Raw genomic sequence first — 26,370 nt, 5'->3', positions numbered from 1 at the left:
AACTCTCTAGAGGAAAAAAACAAGATCAAATAAAATTATTAATAATACTAGTGAAAAAAGTAGCTTAACTCTTCAGAAAAATAATTTTTTTTATCACAAGTCCATCTTCTTTAGACTTCATCCAGCATATGGCAAGGGAAGAACAGAAGGTAGGACTGGTGCAGGTGGGAATAATTTAAGACATATTTTCTGTGTTTGCACAGGTGTCAAGATACTAAACACTATTTTATACTGAGGAAACTGCTCACATGAAAAATGCATGAAGTACAAAGACAATACTGGTTACTTCATAATGCCATCTATAGTTATAACACTTAGTGCTATTGAAATACCCTAATTTATTAAGCTTATCTACTGCACCACTGAAATATGCAAATCTTGAAAAAGAAATTCAGAATCCTCCAAGCTGATGCTTCACTTAGAAGCTTGGGAAGGAAAGGACAAAGAAACCACAGGAAAAAAGCCAAACATTCAGACAGCAACAAAGAACAGAACAAAAATTAGACCTGTATCTAGTTCTATTTCTGCACATTATCTATAAAACAGCATCTTGTATTAAGTGCTAGACTGCACTTAAAGCTTCCTCTTTCATCATACACCTGCCTAGCTCCAATCCCACCCTGATTTCATTTGATTACAGTGTTCTTGTTGGGATGAAAAAATTTAAGGATTGTGTGTTTGTTTGAATTGAAAGTAGTATAGATAAAATTTCATCCCAATGACATTTGATTGTCCTAGTATCATGGTATATGCTTCAGAAACCTGATGGAGAGCAGCAGCAATCACTTTATTTATAAACAATATAAAACACTGAACAGCATGAGAGTTAGCAGATTGACACATAGAATCAGAGTGAATGTGACAGCTCTTTATTGCAAGTTCAGATATCCCAGAGGGTAAATTAAAGGTTTTCTATACCAAAGAATAAACCTCACAAAATACTTTGGCTGTTACTGAGCTTAATATTAGGCTACGGAAAAGCTGAGCAAGATCTGTGACAGAAAGGTTTTGTGAGGCTTTAGCTTGTTACAAAACACCAGGGTTTATATTTTACCTATATTTTCACATTAAATCCAGAATTTGAATTGAACTGTAGCTTTCAGTGTGCTTTGAAAAATTACAGCAGATGTTTGTTTTCCTATCATATTTTTGGTTGAAGCCTAAATTTCAGGCATTGTCAAGAAAAGTCCTTAGGCATTTTTAAATCTTATTTTAGAGAGCAAAAAATGTTCAGTAGCTTCTGATTATGTTGCTCATTCATCCAAAGCACAATTTACATTGATGAAACTTCTTGCTTGCTTAAGTGCAAGAGGTTTCCCACATGCGTGTGTATTGTGGGGGGTAGGAAGGGACAAATTTTGGTTTGTAAACAGGGGTTGCTTCTTTCCTACGTCTCATCACCTTGCTTCCCTCAGGAAAAGCCAGGAGAGGATGTTGTTAACACCAATGTTATGTCGTTTTGAAGTCACTCAATGATTGATTCTTAGCCAAATAAGCTTCTTGACTCTGAGTATGGTCACAATGTCACGATCTGCTTGTTGAGGGGTGTTGTGATGGTTCGTTAACCGATCCCAAAAGTGCAAAAAGGCAAACAGGAGGGGCCTATCAGTTTAATCACAACAAATGCACCTTTATTAAGGGCCGAAACAATAAATGCGATAGTGGGGTCAGAAAGGAGATAAAAGGATAGAGAGAGAGAAAAGAGGGGGATGGGAATAGCTACCAACACAGGCGAGGTCCTCACTGGTCCGGACGATGGGGATCTGTCTTGTTGTGTTGGGGAGAGGCTCCAAAGTCCTACCTAACCCAGGGGTCTAGTTATAGTCCACCAAGAAAAAAAAAGGGGAACATACAGAACAATGAGAATCTATTGAAATTGTTGTGGGGGAACAGGTGAGTCCAGTGAAACCACCAAGGCAGGATGAACACAATGAAGAATAAGTCCATTGGAGTTACTGAAGAAGAACAGGTCATGTCATTAGTGGTCACACCACTATTTCCCCCACTCCCTGTGGTAGGGGTCTCAGTCTCAGTCCTTGGGGAGAGGGTTCTTGATCTCCATCTGTCACGGTGGTAATGAGGCAGATGAGGGGTCTTCAGTGAGAGACCACCAGAGTCACCCCAACAGTTCATTCAGCTTAAAGGTGGAGAGTGAAGCAGGCTGTCCTGTGCTGGGTCCATGCCAGGTCTTTGCCAAGTCCTTGCCAGCCTTGTTGGGAACAGCGAACGTAACGGCACAGTGGCTGCACCTGCACTGTTGCCTTCTCTAAGCTGGAACTGCAGTAGGGGGAAGGGGTTTCTCCTTGTGGCAATCGAAAGGCAAATGGAGAATCAGTGGGCTTCAGATGGCCTCTGACACACATGAATGCTCAAACCAGTGCCCTGGACACAGAGATGGCATCTGAAGAGGACAATGTGGGAAAGATCAGCGTTCCACTAAGTGCAGGCCAAGACAATGGGACAAGGCTCAAAGCCTAACTTTAAAGTTGGCCCTGCTTCCAGTCAAGTACTGATGTCAGTGAGCTCCAAATATATCTTCCAGCTCCCAGCTGCCACAGGGCAGTGCCCTCTGACTCATGCAGACTTTGATGTTTGCTTGCCTGGGCAGAATCAAGGCATTTCCACCTCTGATGCCTTTTCCCTTCTCCTTTCACCCCTCATTTCTCTTTTTTCCTTACTCATTTCACCCCACACAGAGCATTGTTCCACCCTCCTACTCAGGCACACTGTAAAACAGCCAGCATCTCTTTTTGAAAAATCGCTGGATAAGGTATTGGGGCACACTACTCTGAGTATCTGTTAACTTCTGAAATGCTCCAGAAATGTGAAAAACAAAGAAGGTTTAAAGCATCACTTCCAATTCTGGCTACTAGAAATAGGTTCAAGAAAGAAAGACAGCCACAGGACATTGCTATTGTAATTAACTAGTTCTGAAACAGCTTCAGCACATTTTTGAATAGACACTATGAAGAGTAAGTGAAGGTAGAAGAAGCCTCTGACTAAAGACTAAAAAGATAAACATGGAGTTTAAAGTTAATCTAGAAAGAATCAGATAAAAAAAAGGTGTGTGGGACAAAATTAATCCCTATGGAAACAGTACATTTCCCACTCAAGTACCACTAAACTAGAGTTGAAGTTTATGATGTATAGAGCAACTATACTATGGCAAATACGACAAAATCCCAGAGTAAGAAACAGAAGAAGGACTTGCAGAGGTTAGCACTGGAGTTAAAATAAGACAAAAAGCTGCATGGAACATTAAGTTATATAGTAGATTCACAAAACAAGAATATGCACATAACTTAAAATAAAATAGTAACGAGGCTCCACAATTTCCCAAGCAAATGCAAACATTAGCAGAATATAAACAGCATGAACAGGACTGGAAATAGCATTATTACCATATTGGAAGGAATGAACAATATAGCACCACAAAATGAATAGGCTAACAATTCTAAAGAAGGCAGAATGTTAATTTCAAATTGGACACAGATGAACAATCTGGTGTTATCAGGACAAGGTAATTGTTACTTTTGAGAGAAAAACTGCAGGAAAACAGATGAAATTCAAATGCTATAATAAAGACTTTGTTTCCAACCAAAGAAGTTTATGAAATAAATGAACAGGAAACTAAAACAAGGAAAAAGGCACAATTTATATACAGCATTACCAAAGGGAAGGAAAAACATGTCATATAAAGATTTGTCATGATCTGTGTTTCTCCACCAGGTAGCCCAAAACAGCTTGCAAAGAGTTTGAGGCTGTCCCTCAGGTCTCAAACCATTTGTTTCCGAGCAAACATCCCAAGAGAGCATCACTTCATGTTCCCCAGGCACAAAGAGCAGGTGAGGTTCATTGTGTGGGACATGCCAGCTGAACTTGGGACATCTGAAATAAAACCAAGGAAGAACCTTGCTACTGGCATCTGAACCACTTCATCGACCTTTCACCAATTCCCGATGTGGCTCAGCACTGCCTGTTTCGGCCCACAGAACCTGTCTCTACTTCATCAGGATTCCATCCACCACGACACGGGGCTTGCAGGGATGCTCAAATACAGAGATGGTACAAGTCCATTTATCACACAATTCCATTTTACAGCCCATGGTTTTTAAACAAACCACAAAAATCCCATAATCAGACTCCACCCAACCAGAAGTGACAATGGATAGATAACTACCACTTTAAAGCAAAGTACATATATCCATTGGATAAGTCCTATTTCAGTGCATTTATTTCTTTAATGTCTGAGTTTTAAAAAATAGTTAGTAGGACTTCTATTTAAAGACACATTATTTTGCTCTCAAAATTTTTATTTAACAATTTTAGATGTGTTTGGAATTCCAGTACCCCCCAAAGAGGACACAGTGAGGGGATAATTGACCTTGTCAGCTAAAAGCAGTCTTCCTTGGAACATTTAACTCATAGATGCAGCCAATTACCTTCAGGTAATGCCTGCTTCAAGGGTTTTATTGCTCTGTCCCTTTGAAACGAACTAGATTTACTACCCAAGTTAGATCTATTTTACCTGAAGTTCCAAAAGCATCTTAGTATAATTTTAGCAATATTAAAATTCTATCTAGTTCTAGCACTAGGCTTTAAAAACAAATCCACCGACATCTGTGTTTCAGAGCAATCAAACATTTATGAATCTTGCAAGTACTTTTGTCCATAACCCTGAATTCATTGCTATGTATATTATATGATCAATAGCTAATTTTCACTTCCTGCATTGTAAATGTAGTGGACAAATTGTCTTTATACCTCATAATTGGTGGGGAGAAACTTTGGTTTAAATGTGAATTTCTGGCAGAGTAAAAAAAGGGCACAGAGATGTGCTGCGGTTTTTAAGATTGTCACCAATATGGTCTCTGCCCAGGAATCTTCAGTGCTGAGAAATCCTAGCTGACACTTCATCAATAGAACTAAAATAGAATATTTGGAATATAAAGCCCATGGCTCACACATGGTGCCTCTGTCTAGTACTTGTTCAGTACAATTAAAAACGTCAAAACTCTTTTTCTGCAAAAGAAACGCAGAACAAGGCAAGCAGATACACATGGTTTGACTTCAGAAAGAAGTGCTTTTTCTCCATCTTTTCAACTCATATGTAGTTAACCCTTTTTACTTTCTCTTTCCTTAACAATTTTTTCATTTTCTTTTTTCCTTTTTTTTTTTTTTATTTGGCAAAAAATGGTAAATCTGTACATAGTCTAGAAGAAAGTTTTGACTTGCACAGAAGAGATAATCAAACCAGCAAATGAATTAAAAAGGTACTGAACTTAATTGCCTATTACCAAGATATAAACAATTTGTGTTAATGTGAGATCCCATTTTCACTGCAGCTAAAAAACAGAAGCAAAAGCATAAAGAGATTCAGAGGAAACAAAAGAAACTCTCCACACTTGCAGAGAATCAGTGTACAGAACTGCAAGTAGTCCAATATTTTTTCATTAACTCCTAATTAGATAGTTCTATAAAGAAGAATGAGTACTCTTGGATTATGCATCCTACTGCAAGTCCCCAGACACCTCCTGTATTGTTTATTTTCACAGAAGCAATAGGATTTAATTCTACAGTAATTACTTACCAATTTTCCTCCAGAACAGAAGTACATTACATTTCCTACTAAATTGAAAATGGAATCTATCAAGTAGCTGCCACCTTGCAACTTACTGATAAAAGAGCGAAGGGAAAATATTTTAAGAGGCTGTATTTATCTTTGAAAGGTGCTAAATCCAAAGCAACTGTTGGATGGGAAAGGCAGTGCTAAGAATTGAGAGCTTAGACCTTTTTAGGATCAATAGGGATCTTGTTCAATACTCACTGGACAGACTACAGTTATGTATGTGCATCAATTTCCATTATGTATAGGAAATTTATATATACATATATATATATATTTGTATCTTTCAAAAGAAATCAAGCCATTCATATTTTCCCACAAGTTTGAACATTAATCTTTCAATTGGTGTCTTCAGATTCTAATTGTAGTGTACTCAATGGAAACCAACACCAAGTATCTAGCAACACTATTTAAAAAAAAATGCATTTGAAGTTTTTCCCAACAGTGGAGTATTGGTGGCGGTTGAAGATATTTTGTCAAACTTTCAAGGTTGACCAAAACGTTCTTTTTTTCAACATGAGATTAGAATAGCAAAGATCCAAGCTTAAACCAGTGAACTCAGTCTACAGAATGGAATAAAACCTCAAAAGGAGTATGGGAGAAGCTAATGGAAAAATGATTCAGTGAAAACACTGCTTTAAAAGTGGAGTCTTGGAAAATGAGGGACCAGAAACCAGAGTTTTGTTGAGAAGCTATCACTAATACTCACTATCAGTCTTGGCAGCCCTATTTTTAAACAGGCTTTCTTTTTTTAAAGAACTCAGTAGACATTTTCCCAAACAACAGTACCTTTTAATTAATTAAATTCTAAAACGTCAGTGAATCTGAAACTTACATCTGAAAATGTACTTTCACTGAGGTTTATCTTTGTACCCTTCATTTCAGCTTCCAATGACTTCATGGTCATTTCAGGATAGGAATGAAGTGTGACCAAATTCATCTCTGGAGGCAGATCCACCTCATTCTTTGTGGACTCAACATGTGCACCATGTGCACTGCAGAGCACAGAAACCTCTGCATAGGGCTTTGGAGATGGCTTCTGTAGGCTGAATAAACCACACACAAGGTGTACCCACAGATCCAGGGTGTGGGGATCTCCAAGTCAGCTTTCTTGGAAAGCATGCTTAAATCCTGAATGCTGAGCCAGTACATCTATCTGAGTGGCTTTGGAAACAGAACAGGAGCACAGCTATGCTAGGTCTTGACAGCTCCCACCTGGCCCACCACATGACTAAAGATTTTTCAACTAAACTCTTTGGTACAACTTGTACATACAGGTCAGCTTTTGCTTCTAGTTGTAAAAGATAAGCTGCCAAAACAGATAGCGAGTTTCAAGAAGTTCTTGTTCATCACTTCAATACAGAATACGCTTAGAAAAGACATGAAATTATGGTCTTATTATACTTCACTCGCTCCTGAGATGGCCCAACACTTTTCACCACTTCTTTTCTTGTTAAGTATAGAGGATAAGCCCTTTGAGACCACACAAGGAATTTCTACCTGTAATGAAGATTGGCCAGCAGTAACTTTCAATGTGGGCATAAAAATCAAGTGCTAATTATTAGGCAATACTCTTATCAATAGTTGTAGTTATAATGTAAACTTTTTTAAACACTGCTTAAAGAGAAAAACACAAATATGATACTCATTTCATCACTTTACAAGAAACAACATGGGCAATGAAAGCCTGTTGGTGGTACTGCTCACTGCAACAACTGCTATTTTGAGGACTACTTACACTAAAAATAATCTAAATCATGCAACAGAACTACTATTTTACTTGAATTTAGCCTTCATATGCAGTAGTATATAGTAAAGACTATAAACCATCATTACAGCTAAACACACTGCAAGGTGACAGTTCAAATGTTCCAGATCCTTGCAATTTCTGAGGAGTAGCAGTGCACCAGAGCATTACAGGAGCAACTGTCACCAACCAAAGTTAAAAAAAAAAAAAAAAGAAATCAAGCATGTCATGGGCAACAGACAGGAGTTATTATTAAAATTAAATATTCCAGGAATTGTATTAATTCTTTTTGTTGTCACATTCTCAGTTGCAGCAACAATAGAAGGCTTGGAATATAATTCTAACCATAAAGAATTAAAAGAACTAAGACAAAATGCCTTTAAGCTATAGAACAGTTTAAATTTTTTTAAACCTCACTGTAAGCTTCCTCTCCCTTATGCTGTCTCCATTTTATCTAAGCATGATCACCACGGTTCAGGTAGTGGTACACAGCCTCTTCACTTTAGAAGTCTTTCAGATAGAAACCAAAGAACACAAGCTAAAGCAGCTAAGGCACTGTTAAACTGATCCTTTCCTGCCATCTAGGGGACACAAACTGGTGTGCAACTGGAAGAATGTCTTCAGTTACATCCAGGAAATCTTTCTGTATGAAATGCATATCTCTACCCAGCAAAACAGAAATCAACTGAACTGAAGAGTGGCACATCTAGCAAGAACCAAACCTAGCATAAAGCCACATTCTTCTGCCTGCAGGGCAAGCACACACACTGCATGGACAGTGTGCAGCTTTTCTAGTGCACTATCCCTTAAGAAACAAAATATAGAATTATTCAATGTTGAAAGATCATCAAGGTAATTTTTCTGGCTAAGTTTTTCTCATCCTCCTCTCCTCACTGTTGCCTTCTGGGCCCCTTGACAAGGCAGACTCTACAAAAGGAAAGAGCAAACTCAGCTAGATGCTAAGAATAGTCAAATGTACACACAAAGATCCATATAAGTTTTTTTCCCACTCTTTTGTTTGGATTTGTTTTGTTCTGAATGTGAAAGGGAACAGTCCACTAAACAAACACCCTTCACTAAAACAAACAAAGACCCACACTTCCCATGGCTGAAACGATGTGATCTTTATGATCAAAGCTGGAGCTTCTCCGAGATGAAAGGAAGCAGGTGTCAGGCCAAGATGTTCTGTGAACTGGCTACAGCTGCACATGATGTAGGCCCCCATTCTGCCCCGGTAAACAGACTGGAGATGAAATGAACTGGACAAGGCTACACTGCTGCAATACCTCTTCATCACAGAGCACTCACAAACAAAAACCCCATCCAACTTCAAAGAACAACTCAATTTTATTTTCATGACAAACATTTTGAGCAGCTGTGCCCAAGTCCTCTTCACTTTACTGACTGCAGTGTTTTTAAAGAGCTGGCAAGAATCCCTGGTTTGGGCATACTGAACCTCTTTGCCACCTTGGCAAAAAGTAAAAAACCATAAATAAAAAGCCATGTGCCAATCCATTTACAGCAGTATAATATAAATGTGCATAGGACACCATAATTTCTTGAACTTAAGGTGATTAACATGGCTCTCCGTGAACAGCATATGAACACTTAAACACAGAATACTTTCAAAGTACAAAACTACTGCAAGATATTTACTACATTCAAATTAGCAAACATAATGCAGTATTTGGCAATGCAAAGACATACACAATAATAATTCTAAGGCAACCCTTTAAAAATACTTTGAACCAATCACTTTTAGTTTAACAGGCCCTGAAGTTATTAAAAATAGGCCCCCCAAAATTCCATACTAAGGCATTTTCCCCAAAAAATAATAATAGTAAAAAAATCACAATAGTGCTGTGAACAAATCAGTACTATCAATGAAAACTGTTGCAGAAAATGAAGTTCTTAGGTGACAAAAAATCATAGCATTTGTTAGCAGTGTTTTATCCTGCAAAGATACTCAAAGGTCTTGAGTGCTAAGAAATTAAAAGAAAACATCCATTACTCTTATATTCTAATGTCTACAACCAGACCATTTCCTTCTAATCAAAGTTGTATGTATTACCTCACATAATACTGGATTTAGTAATCAAACTATAGATTTTAACAAACAAATGGTTTTAACTAGAAAGCACTAAATATGAAATCATACATTAAAAAAAAAAAACAACCAAAGGGCTATACATCCAGCTAGTGCTCTTTGTAAGTATTCAGGACTACATTCTGAATGATATAATTTCAGTCTGCAATTTAGATTTATTTTCAGATTTATTTTTAAGTCACCAAACAAGAAACATCATTCATACTATCATTTTATTTTTTTTCCTTCATAATTTGCTTCCCTAAGAGCAAAACAATCTTGTTTTCACATGTTAAAACAGCTGAACATCAGAGCAAGCAGCTTTAATATCAGATTTTAACCTTGCCTTGCATTCATCTTTTTTCTTTATACACTAATTTTCACTGATTTTAATTATTTTCTGAATATTTTGACTTGACACTCAATGTATTCTTAAATGTGACTTTTTCTAACTGGCAATAATACACAACTTCATTCAACCAATCACTGTTTCCAAGTGTATTCAAAGTCTTTCCAACGCTTATGACAACATATTTGTTGATACTTTTAAAATTTCATTAAGTTTCATTTAAATAAAATGGAAGCAAATTGAAATTTACAAAGCTTAAAACTTTATTAAAGAAAATCGAGTGTGCTTAAATTTTCAAAACAAGATTAAACAAAAACATTTTGTCATCAAAGGCCTACAGTCAGTCTGCAAAATGGTTCAGGTAACCAAACTCCATGTGGCTTTTAGGCAGGCAGAAGTGGAGAGCGGTGCTTCTGGAAAACCTGCCAAGAATTTAGATGGGTTGGGTACCTGACTGCTGCTGGGACTTGGCTAGGAACTGGGTGTCAACTATTGGTTTTGATTTGTTGTTTTTTTTTCAGTCTTCATGTGGCGTTTTTTGGGGGACTGGTGGTTAGGTTTATTTGATGCTTAATGTTCTAAATTAACTCCGTATCTTTAAATAGTCTTTAGATTTCACTTAATTCCATTCAAATTGAATTAACAGTTACTGGGTCTAGTCTATCATCACCTGTTTTTCAAGCTTCAGGTGAAGGAACCTAACTCAAACACTGTCAAAAGTTCTCTGCTTGTGCAAGTAAGACCAAGAAAAAAAAAAAATGAAGGCAAAATAATTTCTCTGCAACAGAATCTGAAAACATGTATGATATTAGATAAATGAATGTCAAGATTAGCTTCACTCTGAAGTCTACAGATAGAGCACCATGGTTTTGTTTTGTTTATAGATCTGGCTTCCCTTTTGATTTGTATTCATTTAGAAAACACTCACTAGAAGGTGAGGAAGGCTCATGTATGCAGAATTTAAAATTTTAACAGAATACAGCAAGTCTACACATAACACTGGCTGCTGTGATTCCATATTTAATTACTCATTTATCTTAAAAAGGTATTCAAGTTCTAAATGACTACACCAGCACTTAGTAATAATATTTTTATGCACTGTACAAAGATGTATCTTCAAGAAGAATATAAGAACGTCCCAGAACTACATACCAGAGAAACTGAGACTGAAAAAAGATTTCTTTTAAGGCAGAAGTTCCACTGTATATCAGATTGAAAGCCACCACAATATTAACTATAACTAGTTCATCAAGCACTTAAAAATTTGAATTCATAACTATTAATTCTCGTGCTGACTAATGTTCCAGGAAGTCCAGCTGGAGATATGGTTATCCTTTGAGGTTAAAGCTATGGCAGAGTAAAGTTAACCTAAACACTACTTTTAATTATTAAATAAAATGTGCTCATTTATGTTAGTAAGTTATACAACTATTTAGAAAGACGAAATATGAAATATTGACAATGACAAAACAGATTTTAAAAAGCTATCACTGAAAAAGTCAGAACTCATATTCAGAAGAATTTCAATGCTTAAAAACAGATTCACGTATGTTCATCCAGTTGAAGATTAGTGTATTAAAAAAAGTTAAGAAAATACTTTTGTGTTTCAGTTCAACTGCGCTTGATTCAAGCACAGCTTACAGGTTGGCTGATATAAATTAAACACTGGTCACTGCCTCAGCAGCCAAAAGTACAGAAAAATGTATATGTTCACAGGATAAATAGAAGTCTCTTCTTTTGGAGGAATAACAAAAAAAAAAAAAAGGGGAAAAAAAAAAAGCTATCTCACTCCAATACGGGAGGTCATCCACTCCAAGCCTTGGCATAATCTGAAAGATAAGAGAGGTTACATTTGGTACAAGTTGTATTCCAGCATCTTGAAGGTATTTTCTACTTTATTGAAGCTTGGCAGCATTTCAAGTTTTTTTTTCCTTGTAAACCTAAAAGACACTATCCTTAAATGCTTACTCACAAGTACATGGAAAGAAAAGAAGTTTTTCTTGTTCTACAGAAAGCTACACCTTTACATACTAATATTAAAAGATAAAGGGCAGGTTATCCATACTGAACTGGTAAATGAAAAGACAGTATATCAAAATTACATTACAAAATTAAAAGTGTGTTTATATTGAATACTAAGTCTGCATGGGATCTAATCTACTTCCTAACTCAATTTGCATCTCCATTTAAAAGTCTTCTGTTTTAGAAGATAGACCTTCCTTTGATTTTCTAGGGTTCTAGTTACCTCATTTATACCCCTTTGAGGTTTACCTCTGTACAGTAAATCAGTATGTAGCTATCCAAGAATGTTATCTTCACTCACATCAGGTTCATCCCCCCAGATTCTTGTCAGATCTTCCCAAGGAAGTCTCAGCTCAGCTATCTAACTCTGGGAATGTTTTTTCTAAGTTTATCTCATACTGTCATAGTTTAAAGTATTCTAAATATTCACTGCTTTTTGTTTTACAATACGAAAGAAGCAACCTAGGACAGCCACTGTTACTAAACTAAACCTCATATTTATTGATTATTATTTTCCTTCAAATGTCAACTGGTTGAAGATCTTAGTTAGTCCATAAACTGTGTACTCAAAAGTGACTTTAGCAAAACTGGTAGAAGGAAAGTAGAGTTAACTCTTTGAACGAAATAATACAACCTCCCTATAAAACTATCTCCCACTTTTTCTCACTAACACATTCCACCCTAAGGAAGTTAATGCCACCATTCACTCTGCAACATATCTCCATGACATTAGACAATAGTTCATGCTAGTAAGTGAAGTAGATGCTCTCCCTTCCCAAATACTCAGTTGGATTCACTATTTTTGATGTCACAAGATCACAGTATTGTAAAGGCTGTACAACACAACTAAAAAATCCTCCAAATATTACACATTACAAGACTGCTTTAAAAACCAAGATGAAAAATCAGTACACTTCACACTGTACAAGCAAGACATTATTCAACTTGTAGAAGGTATCCAAAATGGTTTTTTTTATATATACAGACTAAGGATCTAAGCCCAGCATTCCATTTTAGTAATTGTTAGCATAAGTTATGCAGATTTCAAAATTAGCTACACTAGCCAGATAGAAACAAAGTTTAATATTGTTAAAAACTTGTTTTATGATAGATCTGTGTAACTTTTAATCAAAAACTATCTCTCAATGCTAATCAAAAAAGCCAACCAACCAAAAAAATCCTGAACACCTCAACCTCCCAGCTTAGAAGCTTCCTGTAGTTTAGAATATAAAGGAAGAGAACAGTAACTTATTTCTTCAAATACAGAAAGACACACAAGAGTAAGAGTAGCACAAAGAGAGTAGGAAGCTATGTCAACAGCTACATACTTAGGTGAAGGGGGTAGTGTTTGGTTTTTGGTTTGGGGTTTTTAACAACAAATGGAAGATGTTCATATGAATTTGGAGTTTGAGCTATGAGAAAACCCACAAGGTTCAATTATGAAAAAGAAAAATTCAAAAAGTCCCTCTGACAGCAAAGTTCGGTGTCAGCAGGCTTCTAAATCAGTATTCTCTTTTCCCAGGAACTGCCGTAGTAAGCAGTAAGCACTTACCCCTCTCCTGTCAAAGCACAGCAGGACTGAATGTGCCACGGGTGATCCTTTATGGAGCTGAGGGTGAGGTATGCAGATATCTCGGCAGCCGTCATGCAGCCTTTCATGTCCTGCTTGTTGGCAAAGATGAGAACCGCAGCCTTCCGTAAATCCTAGAAATGGTTCAGAGTACTCATAACAGTTATTATACAAAACTAAAAGGCTATTGTGCTCACTTCATTTGTTAAAAGAACTGTATCCAAGCTAATCTACGATTTCTCTGGAGCATGGAATTTAAACCGTCTTACTACACAAAGTATTTGTTACAGTAAGACTGAAAACCTAATTTATTCAGAAGTGTTCACCACCACAAAGAATCAAATTGTAATGTGTTATATGAAAATCCTTTTGGTGTTGACCACATGTTCATACATAACTAATGAAAGTCTTGTCAAAATACATTTTATAATGCTCCAAATCACTCAGTTAGTGGAATTATTTCTGGTTAAACATTGCAAGTCCTACAATATATACTATTCAAATGGAAAAGACTGCTAAATATCAGTCTCTTAAAATTCTTTCAACTTCATTAAAGAAGTTCTGTATTTATTAAAGCAGTAATAATTTAAGAAAGCTTTCTGAATTCCTGTTAAGTTTAACTCTAGTGTTCAAAAAGGGAGTTTTAATAATGCTGCATCAGCTTTTATAACTAATTAAAGAAGTTTTGTTTCAGCATGGACTTTAGCATTCTGAACAGACAAGAACTAGAATGTATGGCTTTAAAAGAGCAGAAGGGTAAACAAATCTAATACTCAGGAAGCTGACAGTTGCAACTAAAAGTGTTCAATACATTTCAATACATGTTAAATTTTGAGAGTATTTTTCCACCAAGAGAAAAAAAAACCAAAACAATAAAGCTTTATGATCTACAGCTGAAAAACTCTATAAGAAGCCCAGTCTAGGCCTACCAACTGATTTCAAGAGATGGCAGATCACAGCTTCTTAAGAGCTTGAGACTGGAAACCAAAAAACTACATGGGAAAACTCTGGCACAAGAAGTAATTCTTCCACCTTTTTTGGCAATGAATTTACTCCTTACTGTTAGACCCAAACTACAATTACTATTAAACTGCAAAGTACAAATTCACTTATGTAAAACACAAGTCTCTCAGAGAAATGAACTTAATGGGATTACTTGCACTGTACTAAATCCTTTTTTTTTTAAATGAAGGAGAATATTTAGATTGAAAACAACCTTAATTCAGCTTCAGAATGATCACAAAAGGGTTTAACATATTTTATCTAAGCAAATGTACAACTTAATTTAGGATGTTTGAATGAGTTAACCCAATGCTGAACGTCCCCACAGTAACATATAACAAAAATACAAACAAATAATTCTAAAGGAAAATGAAATTAACTTAGTTTTCCCATAGTATGATATTTACTCCCTAATTTTAAGAAACAGGATTAGAACAAAGAAAAAAAGGTGGCAATTCCATTTCTCCAAAAATAAAAACTAAAATAAAAAGGTTTCTTGAAATTTTAGCCATTTAGCTGAACTACTCAGTGGTAAAGGACAACAATATCCAGTTACAATAATATGACGCATAACATATTTTACAAGTTCAACATTTGCAAAGTGAAGACTGATTTAATTACAATAAAGCAAGTCCTGTTAGAAGGGTGCATCATAATAATTTTTCTGCTTATTTATAGCTTACATGGTTTTAAAATGTGATCAACATGAATGCATACTTATTCTCAAATCTTTTTTTCTGACAAAATTATTTTTGTTAACATAGGAAGCATGAAATGTTCTTTGCCTGTTCTCAAAAAAATTATCATCCCAATTCCCCACCATACCTCATGAGCCAGCATTCTATAAAGTTCTTCTTTTGTAATAGACAGTCGCTCTCTATCAATGCTGTCAACAACCAGAATGATGAACTAGGGAAAAACATCAATAATATAATATGTAAATAAAAACTACAAATTACAGAAAGCAGAATTCCAAGAGACCACTACCACTAATCTTCCAACAAAAGAGACAGACACTTTCAGAGGACTTTCTTCAACCAGAAGAGAGAAAGTGACAAAGGAGAGAAAAGAGAGCAGCAAAAAAGGAGAATTAGAAATCACTGCTGTAATTCTCCAACATATTCTCCAAATCACTTTGCCTTATAAAATTAAAGGGATTCACTAGCCATTGAAAATGACCACAAAGTATGAAAACCTGAGTCAATTTAATGCTGCTGTGACTTTGAGATGCCTAGCAGATGAGGTGGAACAGTAATAGAATTATTCATATGAGGGAGGCTAGGACTAGCATAGTAAATAGATCTCTTTTCTTCCTTAACTGTTTCCAGAGGACAGAAGTAAAGGGAAAGTTCTTTCCAAGTACTACAAGGCACTGGATTTCAAACACTTGCTAGACAGAATATGAAGAACATCCCAAAAGTATCAGAAAAATAATATATGCATCTCTCTAAATTCCAAACTCAAAGATACTCAAGGGATAAATGCCAAGAACTTATTCCTCTATACCAGATAATGCTGGTAGAAGTCTCTTTATTTTCATGTGTTTCTTAGATGTAGCTGCACTTTTCCAGATAAAATAAAAAATCAGTCTAAAATACTAAATGTGAAGGTTGAGATGTCATTATCAGGCTTACAGTAGATCTAAGATGGATCACTGATCTCACCTCTCTTCAAGAGCATAGGAAAAGATATAGAAAGAGGAAGAGATACAAAAGCTAATTGTACAAGAGGATGGAATACTTATATAAAGAGTAACATCTACAAGAGGTCTCTGCTTTTAGGAGAAATGGTATGAAATTAAGTCTAGAATATTTTACATCAGTGTAGATGTCTCAAAAAGAGTCCTCAGTGATTATATGTGCCTTTTTCTATTGACAACCTCTTGGCCTCAAAAAGACTGTCATAAAAAACAAACCCCACAAGTAAACTGTTGCTGAATTCTTCTCCAACCTTTCCAGCAAAAGCAGCTCTGCCAGTACCTCATGAGTAGAGCACAGCAAGATTTTCCTTCCTCCTCTGGATAAAAGCTATGAGCTGTTTAAATACTGCTGCCTAGGCTTAGAGAAAGTTTCCTTCCTTTATTCCTTATTCCTTCATTCCTCATTTCCTCCTAATTATCATTATTTCAAAACCATTTCAGACTGGATGTACAGAAGTCCAGTTGAACACTGCAAATCATCACAAAATTTGCAAATTACATTTCAAAATTTTCTTTTTAATCTACTTTAAAAAAGCAAGCAAAAAATGCAGTCTAAAATGTATTTCATTATCATTTGATTGCCTAGGAAAAATCTAACTTCATAGTTTATAGCATAGACCAAATAACACTACAGTAAACAGAAAAAATACTTTAAATATTACCAGAAAAATGGCTGCATACCAGCAATACCTCACACTTTTTGAATTTATTCTCCCGCATTAGAATGTAAAAACAATACAGCTGCAATCTCTACAACAGTCTACAAACATACTTAATAAATAAATATAATTTAAAACTAACTTTTTTGATTTGCAGATTTCAAAGCATCTTCTCATACCTCTGTGTTGGAATAATAGGTATTCCATGATGACCGTAATGATTCTTGTCCTCCAATATCCCACATTAAGAAATGAGTATTCTTCACCACTATTTCTTCTACATTGCTTCCTATGGTTGGAGAAGTATGAACCACTTCATTCATTAAGCTAAAGGAAACAATATCACACCATAAAGACCAGTCAGCAAAATCCACAAGGCTTGTTAGAGGTCAATTATAACCATTTTTTGTAGAAAAAGTAAATATGTGTAACTGACAAAAAATATTTAAAAATTAGGCATATTTTTAAAAAGCTATACATTTCAACTTTAGAAAGTAGTGACTGTAGTCATGCTTAAAGAAATCAGCAAGGAAAAATAAGCACACAAAAGGCATAACAAATGGTTAAGTGTTATAAGAGGACTGTCTTTCTAAAGGACATTAACTTAAAATGCACTTGTTTTAAAGTAGGAGCTGCCGTTCTGAAGATCCCAAATACAAAAGCAAATACAAAACTGTGCAAAATATAAATTGGAATATAATTTTATCAAAGCACTTTAATTAGTAACTAGATATTAAATCCAAAAGGATTGTTTGGTTACATAGCTGAAAATTTCTCAGTTCCACCTTTAAGCTTGCTCAGAATATTCATGAATAGAGAATCTTTTTGGAAAGCATACTATGTTGCTTTGATATCCAAATACAAGTACTCTCCTCCTTTTCCACAATTACAATAGTAATTATTGTTCTGACAACACTCTTGAATTTATTATGGATATTCTTGTAATGCTGCCAAGATTTGAATGTAATGATGCTATTGAAAATTAGTAAGGTAGGACCTGTAAAAGCTGAAATATTATTTTTAGGAATTCTCTATCACAGATTTTAGACACTGGAATTGAGAAACATTTGGAAACATTTCTGGATTTTTGCAGGGTGGCTAGAATTTCCATTAATTTAAAAATCGTGTTATTTTCTGAGGCTACTGGAAGCAGGATTATTTCTATGCATACAAATTCAGACAGGCAAAAATTGTAGTTCACTTTGTGCTTGGATGTACAAATTTATTGTTCAATTTACAGTTCAGTTTTAAAGCAGTTCTTTCAATTATCCTTTAAAAATTTACTCTGTTTAGAACAACTAATATCGTTAATGTACAAAGTGTGATCTACAACCCTAGAGATTACACCAGGTTACAAAGGTGACTTTTCAAAGAATAAACAGTGACAAGTAATAAAATGCAAACATAAACACATTTAGTTCATATACTTACAACTGGTAAAGAATAGTAGTCTTTCCAGCATTATCAAGTCCCACTATGATTACTTTGTGCTCTGCATATACAAAAAAAAAAAAAGAAGACAAAAATAAATTAGTGGAAACAGCAATAATTGTAATTCTGGTTAATCACTCTCCCTTACTGAAGAAAGTAACTGTTTGTTTCTTTTGTGTCAATACCTTACACAGATTAGTGGTGACTTCAGGACAGAAAAAAAAGGAAAAAAAGTCAAAAAAGCCTCATCTTCTCTTGAGACTCCAGTCTCAGGAAAAGTCAACACTGGAAATCTAATAAAGGCAGGGTTACAAACGATTACTTCATCTACAAGATCTAGTTTTAGAAAGTACAATGAAAAAATATAATCCATAGCAGTGTATCACACTAAGAATACCAACAAATATCCAAAGACTGCAAAAGATTTTACCCTAACATTCAAGGATCCCTAATAACCATTTAATTAAGGTACCACCATTATTCACACAGTAAAATCTAAGAGGAAACTGTATTTTGAATAGGCCACAGATTCTAATTTTGCAACTTCTGAACTGAAAAGTCACAGAATGATAGTGGTCAAGGTTGGAAGACACTTCTGGAGGTCATCTGGTCAAATCTCTTTGCTGGACCAGGCCCACAGAGCCAGTGACCTAGGACCATGTCTTAGATGGGTTTTTAATATATCCAAGATGGAAACTCCACAGCCTCCCTGGACAGCCTGGGTCATTGCTTAGTCACCCTCACAGTGGAAAAGTGATTCCTGGTGTTCAGAGGGAATTTCTGTGGTCCAGTTTGTGGCCACTGCCTGGTCCTGTGATTGGGCACCACTAAGACAAGTCTGGCTCTCCCTCTTTGTACCTCTTTTACTCATATGTTAGATTTTTTAATCTAGTCCTCAACCACCCTTGCAGCCCGTCACTGGACTCTCCCCAGAATGTCCACACCTCTTTTGTACTGAGGAGCCCAGAACTGGACATGGTACCCCAGGTGAGGCCTCATCAGTGCTGAGCAGAAAGGAAAGACCATGTGCCCCAACCTGCTCTGAAGTCCAGCATACAAAATAGTGATCTTGCAATTGCTGCAATGCCATGTTTCCAGGCACAGGGGAGACAAAACAGAATCAATCAACCAAACAAGATCAGTAAAAAAGCACTTCGAATTTTTATGCTTCTCTGTAAATAATCCCTCTTAGAATTTCTAATCCAGTAGCACAACCACTTAGAATGGTGGTTCTTTTGCGACATGTGTGAAGCTACAGCTACTGATCTAATTACTGACCAAAAAAAGAAAACCACTTGAGACTGAAAAATTTGCAAATGGATACATAAAAACTCTGTGAAAGCTCACTATTAAAGAGATAATATTTACAATTCTAGGGCACTTATTTCAAAGCACAACATGGTTCACAGTTGATCTACAAAGATCTATCCTAAGTATCAAATTAATGCTTTTTCTCCCCTAAGTGGGTGATTTAAGGAAAAATTGAAGTGTTTTGGTTAAAAATCTATTTATATATATTAACCTAGGTATTTTTATACTGATTACAGTAATGAAATAGTTTCTTGTTTGAAACTTTTGTAAGTTTTGCTATGCAATAGGGTCATAACAGATGGCAAAATATATTTCCCTGTGCCAGTTCCCCTACTACTGCATCCTGTCAACACATTCTAAGAAAATAATGTGACTGAATGTAAATGCAGGAGTACTTTTAGCCCCACTAACAGCAGCATCAGTAATTAATAACCTTTCCCAATACATAAGTAGTATGAAATCCTCTCTACTTTCAAGGCTAACAAATCATGCCTAGTAGCTTGACTGCCCATCTCTTCTTCAAACAGTTAAAGAGCTTTCAAAGTTCCAAACACAGAAATACAGTCCCGTTTTTTTTCAAACCAAACATGTTGTCAACTATTGCCAGGAAGATGATTCTACTTTTGCAGCATTCTGTTTAAGCTATTTTCAAGAAACAAAAGAAATCCCAGTCAGGCATTACACTGCTCTCTCATCTTCTTATCAGAACATCTTAGGCATGGATGATTGGAGTGTTGGATGACACAACACCACACTAAGTAATGAAGAAAAAACCTCCATTGAGATGACTGCTTTTGAAAGCCACTGAAGTATGAATGGTCCAACACTAACTGGGAAAAAAGGGCACATCTTATCTGTGTTACTTCATAGTCAAATGGTGTTTCATACAGTGATTGAATAAGCACAAACAATAAACAGTCACACAAGAGTTAATTAATAGTGATCTTGGCATGAAAATAGCAAGTTGGAATTATGGGTATTTCATACAAGTAGCAGAGTCCAGAACTATAGTAATGGAAACTCTTCACTTACAAACATATTTAAAAGTTGAATTTCTGTCTAGTTTGTTGAAAACAAAAAATTTGCACACAGACGTGCATTAGAGGAAAAACATGTGAGCTTAAAAACTACCAAACTAAGAAAGAACAGTATTTTAGCATGACAGCTACTTGTTTACAAGAGTAACTAGGAGAAGGCAGGAGGAAGGACAGTTACCGGGTAAATCATAGGCAGTGATTTATTTGTGTTCTGTACTTACAGACTAAACCAAGTTTCTCCCTTTTAGTGGCTGGTATTCAAACTCAGTTTAGGTTGTATTCATGAGTATCTTCCCAGTCCACCATGTTCTTGGCAAAAGAAGAAGAAAATCCACAACAAAGTTGAGAGAGCAGAAGAGCCTTTATTAATTGCGTAGGAAGAGGGAGGGAAGATGGGGAAAGCAGAAGTAGGCATAAGCAGGGAAAAAAATAGAAAAGACAGTATTAGACTACTCTTTAAAAGAATCCAAGGACTTCTTGGTTTCACAGCCATTTCTAGAACACTGATTTAAAAAATTGATATGTAATACAGTTTAAAAAAATCTGTGGCAGTTTAGTATTACAAAAACACAGGACAGTGAAGATTATCTTCTGGCAGATGTTAGAAGAAAGACATAACATGCTCTTTTCTTCCTTACTCATCTATATTTCTCTATGGTAAAAGGACCCAAACCTGAAGATTCAATTCTCCCAACATGCCTTTTTCTCTACTTTGCAAAAGATAAAAGTAAAAATAATCTAAATGCTTTAATGATGCTACTTCCAACGTATCTGGAAGAAATGACAACTGAATGAGTACTTTTCTGATAGCTTTCAAGCTGTGAAACAAAACGCTCATCTGGTTCCAAAGAGCAACAACCTTGGAGGCCTCAGAGTTGAAGACAATGCAGATAGAAGCTTGCTAGAAAGAAGGCAGGATGAATAGCATAATTCTGGAGGTCAAAGACATTTCAATACAAAGCTCATTCTGCACATTTACAATCTTCTCTTAAGCATAAAATAACTGCTAAAACACATTTTGTATCCTCAGATTTGACTACAAGGAAGCAGAGAAGCTGTCAATAACTTTTAGTAGTCAGAGAAACCAAAAACCATTTGGTTTTTCAGATAAGGGTCTATCCTAACCTGACTGGAAACTGCCAGTAAGGCTAAATGAAGTAAACTGTGGAGTTACAGAAGCTCAATCATCTTGAATTAGAGCGTACCATTACTTTTCTTAAAGCAACTTTTTAATAATTGTAGCAATTATTCAGGGCAACCTGTAAAATGTTGAATAATTACTATTCCAAAAATAAGTAAACCCCAGATTTGTGAGCTTCTCAAAGAACTCTATACACCACACACACACACAAAAAAATAAGGTACTGATAACAGTAATTTATATTTATCAGTGTTGCTGACATTCACTTCTATTTTTAACCCACAGTTTAATTAAGAACTATCTTGGTAATAATCATGGAATGGTAAGTCAAGCAAGTTTTACTCAGGCATGTGTTAACACAGGCACCAACTTAATGGCTCCACCACCTATCCACACGACTACATGCTGCTTAGAAGAATGTGCCGTGATTACTGAATCATAGCATCAACAGGTCATTTTTGGAGTCTGATTTTTTTTTTTAATTTCTGAAAGTAAGTTACTAATAAAAGTAAACTCAACTGAACTCCTGTAATTTAGCAACTATACTTTAAATGGCTGCAGAGAATAATATTTTAAATAAAACAATATTTAGTAATGTTTTTTTGCCAATTTAAAAAAAAAAAGGAAATATCACAAAATCATTAAAAAGTCACCTAGAAAAATGACAAAAGTCTATTTTAAAGCCAACTGTTTCTTTTGTGAGTAAAAAGATCTCTTTTTCAGTTCACATCATTCAATTATATATTGAGAGCTGAAAGATTTAGACACACCTTATCCCCTATGCTCTACTTGATGGAATACAGATGAAACTTTCAAATCTTTGCTTAGTTCCAGCTTTCCTTTTGCCTTTCCTTTTGCAGATTATCACACAGCTCACACCAGCCATGAGAACTGATGCCATGATCCTCACACAGCAGACCCTATTTGCATCTTTGGAATACTCCCTCTGTACAGTAAAAATCAATGTGCAAGTTACTGTCTTAGTCTGCCCAACAAGCAGCTTCACAGGACAGCCTGTGAATTTTCCAAGGAGCTATCAAGATTGGATGTAACTAGAAGAGCAACCAGAATCAACTCAGAAACTACTATGCTTTATTATTAGTAATGGTATTACTTAGATAATACAATTGTGTTGTGGGAGAATAATTTCCCATTAGATCAAAAATTTATGTCTGAAGCAAATTTTCTAAACTGAAATTTCAGTTTTGGCCATGAAAAGAAACTCACTTTCTTTTCTGTGGCTACACAAGAAAAGGAGGTAAAGAAAAACAAAAAAACCCAAAAAAAAACCCGAACAACCCAGAACAAAGCAAAAATGAAACAAAAACCAAATCCAACAATAAACCAGGATCATGACCCTAAAGTCTCTTATTGGGATACATGCCAAAGAGTAAATATTCCATGGTATTATGTAATCTATTTAACTGTGAGACTAATATTTCATTAACCATTTAAATATAATAATGTATTAGGTTTGTAATGTGAGATTTTGATAGTAAAGAAAGCTACACAGTGTTTTCTGAGAAACTCCTAGAAACCTCTCCTATATGTATGTAGCCAGTGCCATCAGCAACAGGTGTAATGCCTCTGGGATAACATATTTAAGATGATAAAAAGTAATTGCACAGGTAAAATTACAGACAGAGAAAAGAGCAGTGAGAATATGTGAGAGAAACAACTCTGCTGACTCCAAGGCTGGTGCAGAAGGACGGGGAGGTGCTGCAGGTGCCAGAGATTCACCTGCAGCCCATGGCGAGGCAGCTGTGCCCTGCAGCCAGAGGTCCATGGGGGAGCAGAGATCCACTGCCCCTTGCTAGAGCAGGTAGATCCCAAAGGCAGCTGTGACCCCACTGGACACTCATGTTGGAGCAGGCTCCTGGCAACCTGTGGACCTGTGGAGAAAAGCCCACTCTGAAACAGGTTTGCTGGCAGGTTTGTGACCTGGATCCATGCTGGAATGGACCATCCCTGAAGTACTGCACCTCGTGAAATGGACTCTTTTTGGAACATTTAGTGAAGAACTGTAGACCCTGGGAAGAACACACATTGGAGAAGCCCATGGAGCATGCATGGGATGCAGTCCCCTCCATAAGGAAGAAAGAGTGGCAAAGACAGTATGTGATGAACTGGCCACAGCCCCTATTACCTGTTCCCTCCTGCAGGGAGGTGGTAGAGAACCAAAAATAAAGCTGATCCTGGAAAAAAAGAGGGAGGAATGGGGAGCAGGTGTTCAGATCTGGTTTTATTTCTAAATAACCTGTTTTGGTTTGCTTGGTAATGAATTATATTAATTTCACAAATTGAGTCTGTTTTGCCCATGATGGGAACTGGTGAGTGATCTCTCCCTTTCCTTATTTCAATCCAGAAGCCTTTTGCTGTGTTTTCTCTCCCCTTGCCCAGCTGAGGAGGGGAGTCACAGGGCTGTTTTGGTGGGCATCTGGCATCCAGCCAGGGTCACTCACAATGAAGAATAACTTTTCTAACAGGAAATAATATACAAAATCCAAAACAATGTGTTTTCCTGAAGATAAATACTGACATCATAAGCTACTATAGAGGTAAATACAAAATGCCATCAGTTATCTGCTGATCAGTTCCCTGCTTATGGATCTCTTCAGAGTCTTTGGAATACCTCATGGAAGAAAAGGAGTTGCAGATTGCACTACTTCATGAAAAAAAAAAGGTACTTAATAACTTATTGGAGGATAGAGGAAACATTGGATCTTGTGAAATAGGTTTGAAAGTTCAGGAAAACAAGAAATTAGCAGTGAATTTAGAAGACTGTGTTAGAAGACTTCAGGAATTATGTGGTAGGATGGTGTACGCATGAGAAAAATAAATGATCTGGGATTGGGTCCCAATCCCATCCCATGAGAAACAGTTTGATATACAGATGTCAATGTGCACACTCACTGAGGCTTTGCTCTGGTATGTACAGAATAAGACTGGATTATGTGCAATCACAGGCACAAAAGTACACCAGGTGTATCTGCCTCCAAAAACTTCCAAGAGAGCATTGCACGAAAACGGCTTATCTGCATTTTCAGTAACTTTAAAGTGGAAATGAGGTACACATTTGGAAACTTGATGAGAGAACAATTAATGAATTTGTTTATATTGTTTTTCGTTGAGGCCCTGAGCTTGAAGCAGGCAAAATTATATTATATATTATATATTTAATTTTCTAATCAAAGCTGGTTAGGTAAACCAAAATCATTAAAACAAATAAACTAACAGACAAGCTGTAATTTTCTACTTTTATGATAGCCATCTGAGGTAAAGGTGGTGGCAGATGCAAATTCTGAGCTCTGGATTAAAACATGAGCTATGACTGCAGGGCTGGATGAACTGGGCAGGAGAGCATGGAAAGCGATACTATCCCCTTACGACCTTTTTAATTTCTGGCTGGAGAAATTATTTTCTTGGATCACTGACTGTATTTAAGTAGCATCTTTGCCAAAACACAAACAGATTTTTACCTCAAAGGCCCCTGCATGTTTGGCGTTCTTATTTTCCGTCTAATTAAAGACTAAAATAATACGATTTTAATAACAGACCCCGACGTAAAAAGGAGGATCGGCGAAGCCAAGACGGACCGGCCTCGTCCATGGAAGCAGCCCCGGCCGCCGCGGACGCCGGGCGCGCACCGCCGGAAGGCTCCCGGGGCACACGGCGCGTTTAAGGGAGGAGGGGAGAGGAGGGACCACCTCGGGAACTCAAACAAAGCCACCCCGAGCATGAGGCGCCGCGGGATCAGCGCTCACGGCGCGGCACAAAGCAAAGCCCAACTTTCGGCCGGGCGGGCCTTCAGGGCAAGGCCGGCGAGCGGAGCCGGCCCCGCGCCCGCACGGCTGCCGGCGGCCCCCGCAGCCCCGCGGGCTCCGCTCGCCGCCCGCGCCGCCGCCGGCTCGGGCCCGCGCGCTCACCTTGGCTACCGAAGAGGCTCCACAGCTTGGCGAAGATTAGGCCCATGCCTGGCCTCGGCTTCCCGCCGAACGCCCGGGGCACCCGAGCTCACCCAGGCGGCGGCGGCGGCGGCTCCCCCGGCTCGCTCGGCGGAGGCTCCGCAGCGGCCCCGGCGGCGCCGAGCGGGCGGGCGGGCACGCGGCACCGCCCCGCCCCGCCAGCGGCCCCGCCCCCGCCGGCGCGGTCCGCGCGCGTCGCTGCGGCGACATGGCGGCGGCAGAGGCAGGCAGTGTGTGCGGGGACAGCTGCGAGACGCCAGGGCCGGTGCGAAGCCGAGGGCCCTGCGGTCGGCACGCTCGGGAGCACGGAGCCGTCCCGCGACGGGCGAATGCTGCGGGGAGCGCTAGGCCCCCGCTGCGGTGGTCGGTGCCGAGGTGGGAGGCGCCGGCAGCGCGCCTTTGCCGGCCCCGTGTCCTTCAGCCCGGCGGTGCTGTGGCCGGTGCGCGGCCTCTAGCCTCGGCAACGGTTGAGGGTTTCAGGGCAGGCAGTGCTCCCGTGTATGGTAAAACTTGAGAAAGCAGCGGGTTCCTAAACTGAGCTCTTGCGGGGGTACCCACCCGGGTTTCCTCGCAAGCAGCACCGTGGGGAGGGTCAGTAAGTGAGCACGGAGCGGGCTCCGCCCTGGCCAGCGAGCCCGCGGGCACTTAGGTGCCGAAGCGGTGGAAATACAAAACCTGTTACTTTAATCCACTCGGCAGAATTTCGGAAAACAAAACAAAACAAA

General features: G+C 37.7%; 1 protein-coding gene across 3 annotated transcripts; it reads right to left on the bottom strand.

Annotated features, from left to right (window-relative positions):
- Positions 1-1,594: 1,594 nt before the first annotated feature.
- ARL5B (ARF like GTPase 5B) lies at positions 1,595-25,764 on the bottom strand. 3 transcript variants are annotated; one of them, XM_021541018.2, is made up of 7 exons: positions 25,607-25,700; positions 20,761-20,899; positions 18,192-18,252; positions 16,940-17,087; positions 15,228-15,311; positions 13,383-13,534; positions 1,595-3,888 (listed from the first exon to the last, which is right to left on the bottom strand). In XM_021541018.2, exons 4-7 carry the CDS (start codon positions 17,081-17,083, stop codon positions 3,567-3,569), a joined length of 702 nt encoding a protein of 233 aa, XP_021396693.2. In that variant the 5' UTR covers positions 17,084-17,087; positions 18,192-18,252; positions 20,761-20,899; positions 25,607-25,700; the 3' UTR covers positions 1,595-3,566. The 3 variants fall into 3 exon arrangements, with proteins under 3 accessions (XP_021396693.2, XP_021396692.2, XP_021396694.1); XM_021541019.3 differs by lacking the exon at positions 20,761-20,899 and adding an exon at positions 11,598-11,637 and having other exon boundaries at positions 3,763-3,888; positions 25,607-25,764; XM_021541017.2 differs by lacking the exon at positions 20,761-20,899 and having other exon boundaries at positions 25,607-25,764.
- Positions 25,765-26,370: the final 606 nt, after the last annotated feature.

This window comes from Lonchura striata, chromosome 1, assembly GCF_046129695.1.
Source record: "Lonchura striata isolate bLonStr1 chromosome 1, bLonStr1.mat, whole genome shotgun sequence".
Classification (NCBI taxonomy): Eukaryota; Metazoa; Chordata; class Aves; order Passeriformes; family Estrildidae; genus Lonchura; species Lonchura striata.
This window is presented reverse-complemented; position numbering and strand designations above follow the sequence as displayed.

What these genes read in the sequence shown, in the direction of transcription:
- ARL5B (XM_021541017.2), bottom strand. Translation starts at nt 25,652, where the DNA reads ATGGGCCTAATCTTCGCCAAGCTGTGGAGCCTCTTCGGTAGCCAAG. An exon ending in ATAGAATGCTGGCTCATGAG is followed by an intron (nt 13,535 to 15,227) that starts GTATGGTGGGGA and finishes AACCATTTCTAG; the next exon opens with GATTTACGGAAGGCTGCGGT. An exon ending in TGTGCTTTGACAGGAGAGGG is followed by an intron (nt 3,889 to 13,382) that starts GTAAGTGCTTAC and finishes GTTTTATTTCAG; the next exon opens with ATGTCCCAAGTTCAGCTGGC.